The following is a 2,311-nucleotide window of genomic DNA, read 5'->3' on the forward strand; positions in this document are numbered from 1 at the left end:
AGCAAAATAAAAACAATAATATTAAATATCAAAAGTATTATTTATACACTAAAATCAATTATAAAAAATAATTATCATATATTTATATATAAATATATATTATTTAATTTATTTTTAATATATAAAAATATATTAGTGAATAACTTATTTTATATCAAACCTTTTGTGTCCATTTAAAATGATTGTTTTAAAAAAAATATTCACATGATAAAGATGTCAGAAATATCTTGTTATCATGATCTTGATTTAAAAAGTGTGATTTATTTATTTTGTCATATTTTAAACAAAGATAACATTTTTATAGCATATGAAAATTAAGTCTTAAAATTTATCATCTAACGATAAAAGTAAAATATCTTTATATAAAGACAATTATAAAATCTTCATTGGAGTATCACCTCATTTCAATGTACCCATGCCATAATTGATTTAAGGGAGCCACTCATATAAAGACACTTAAAACGTCTTTTTTTAAAGATTTTTTTAATTATTAAAATTTAATATATATAATCAATTAAACTGTGTTATTTTTGTCAAAATTAGACCAAACAAACTGATTTGACCAAAAAATCGATAAATCAAATCTTGAATCGATCTAAATTAATATTCTTTTTTTTTTATATAGAAAATGGCTAAATGACTAAAATATTCTTGAATCGATCTAAATTAATATTCTTTTTTATAGAAAATGGCTAAATGACTACAATATTCTTATTATATATATTAATTTTAAAAATTTTAAATTCTAATTCAATGATGGTATAAAAAAAAAAAGGATTTAGAGTTTTTAAAATATATAATAGAAATATTTTAAGTCATTTTCTATAATAGGGGTATTATAGTCATTTTTATAAAAATATTAATTTAAATTGGTTCAAGATTTGGTTTATCGATTTTTTGGTCAAACAGATTTATTTCGTCTAATTTTGACAAGTTTGATCGATTATATAGGTTGAATTTTAATTAATTTTGACAAAAATAACACAATTTAATCGATTATATTAATTAAATTTTAATTATTAAAAAATATTAAAAAAAACGTTTTAAAAAGCCTTTATTCATGTGATTGGTTCCTTATTTAATATATAATCTGAACTCGTGCAAAGCGCCCTCCGGAACTTCAATCTTTAATCTTCTACTATATATAAACAGAGCAAACCATAGCCAAATTCTATAGTAAAATTACCATAATTGATTTAATATTTAACCTGAACTCGTGCAAAACGCGCGCTCCGGAACTTCAATATTTTAATCTCCTACTATATATAAACAGAACAAACCATAGCCAAATTCTATAGTAAAATTACCAACATTGCAACAACAATGAGCAAGGAGAACCGCGAACTCCATGTTCTTTTCTTCCCGTTCTTTGCTAACGGTCACATAATCCCATGCGTTGACTTAGCCAGAGTCTTCGCCGCAAGAGGAGTGACATCCACCATAGTCACCACCACACACAACGCACCCTTCGTCTCAAGAACCATCGGAAAATCCCAAATTACCCTCAGAACCATCAAGTTCCCGCCACTGGAGGAAACTGGCTTGCCTGAAGGATGCGAGAATTCAGAATCGGCATTGGCACCGGATAAGCTCATCAAGTTCATGAAAGCCACCGTGCTCCTTCAACACCCATTCGAGCAAGTGCTGCAAGAACTGCATCCAAACTGTGTTGTTGCAGACATGTTCTTCCCTTGGACCACAGACTCCGCCGCCAAATTCGGGATTCCAAGGATCGTGTTCCATGGGTTGGGCTTCTTCCCCTTGTGCGTTTCCGCTTGCATCAGAACTTACAAGCCACAAGACAAGGTTTCATCCTACACAGAACCTTTCTTGGTTCCCAACCTTCCCGGCGACATAACTCTGACCAAGATGCAGTTGCCACAAGTCCCTCGAGATGACGAGGTCTCTTATTATGCGTCGAATACAACAGTATTAGAATTCAACGTATTAGAATAAATTATCATCTAACGGTTTTAACTATCATCTTGATATGAAAATAACTCTACATAGTTTCTACCTATCTTCACCTTCTTAAATTAGCAAGTTGTTTAATATATTGTATTTAGTATTCAGTACTCAGTAGTTGTATTTGTGCAACATAGGTATTCTGCAAGTTGCTTGATGATTCTAACGAATCGGAGTTGAAGAGCTTCGGTGTGATCGCCAACAGCTTCTACGAACTGGAACCAGTTTACGCCGATCATTACACCAAGGTGCTTGGTAGAAGAGCATGGTCGTTGGGTCCAGTTTCTCTATGCAAGAGGGAGACAGAGGAAAAAGCAAGCAGAGGAAACGAAGCAGGGATCGACAA

General features: G+C 31.3%; 1 protein-coding gene across 1 annotated transcript in view; it reads left to right on the forward strand.

Moving 5' to 3' along the window:
- The first annotated feature begins 1,285 nt into the window (after positions 1-1,285).
- Positions 1,286-2,311, forward strand: part of LOC107478582 (UDP-glucose flavonoid 3-O-glucosyltransferase 7) — a 1,845-nt gene continuing 819 nt past the window's right edge. Inside the window, exons 1-2 of the mRNA XM_052258678.1 lie at positions 1,286-1,902; positions 2,103-2,311. The exon at positions 2,103-2,311 is cut by the window's right edge and continues 819 nt beyond it. Coding sequence (XP_052114638.1) covers positions 1,324-1,902; positions 2,103-2,311 — 788 coding nt within the window. The 5' untranslated portion in view covers positions 1,286-1,323. The remainder of the gene's footprint in view (positions 1,903-2,102) is intronic.

The sequence above is a fragment of the Arachis duranensis genome, chromosome 3 (assembly GCF_000817695.3).
Source record: "Arachis duranensis cultivar V14167 chromosome 3, aradu.V14167.gnm2.J7QH, whole genome shotgun sequence".
Taxonomy (NCBI): domain Eukaryota; kingdom Viridiplantae; phylum Streptophyta; class Magnoliopsida; order Fabales; family Fabaceae; genus Arachis; species Arachis duranensis.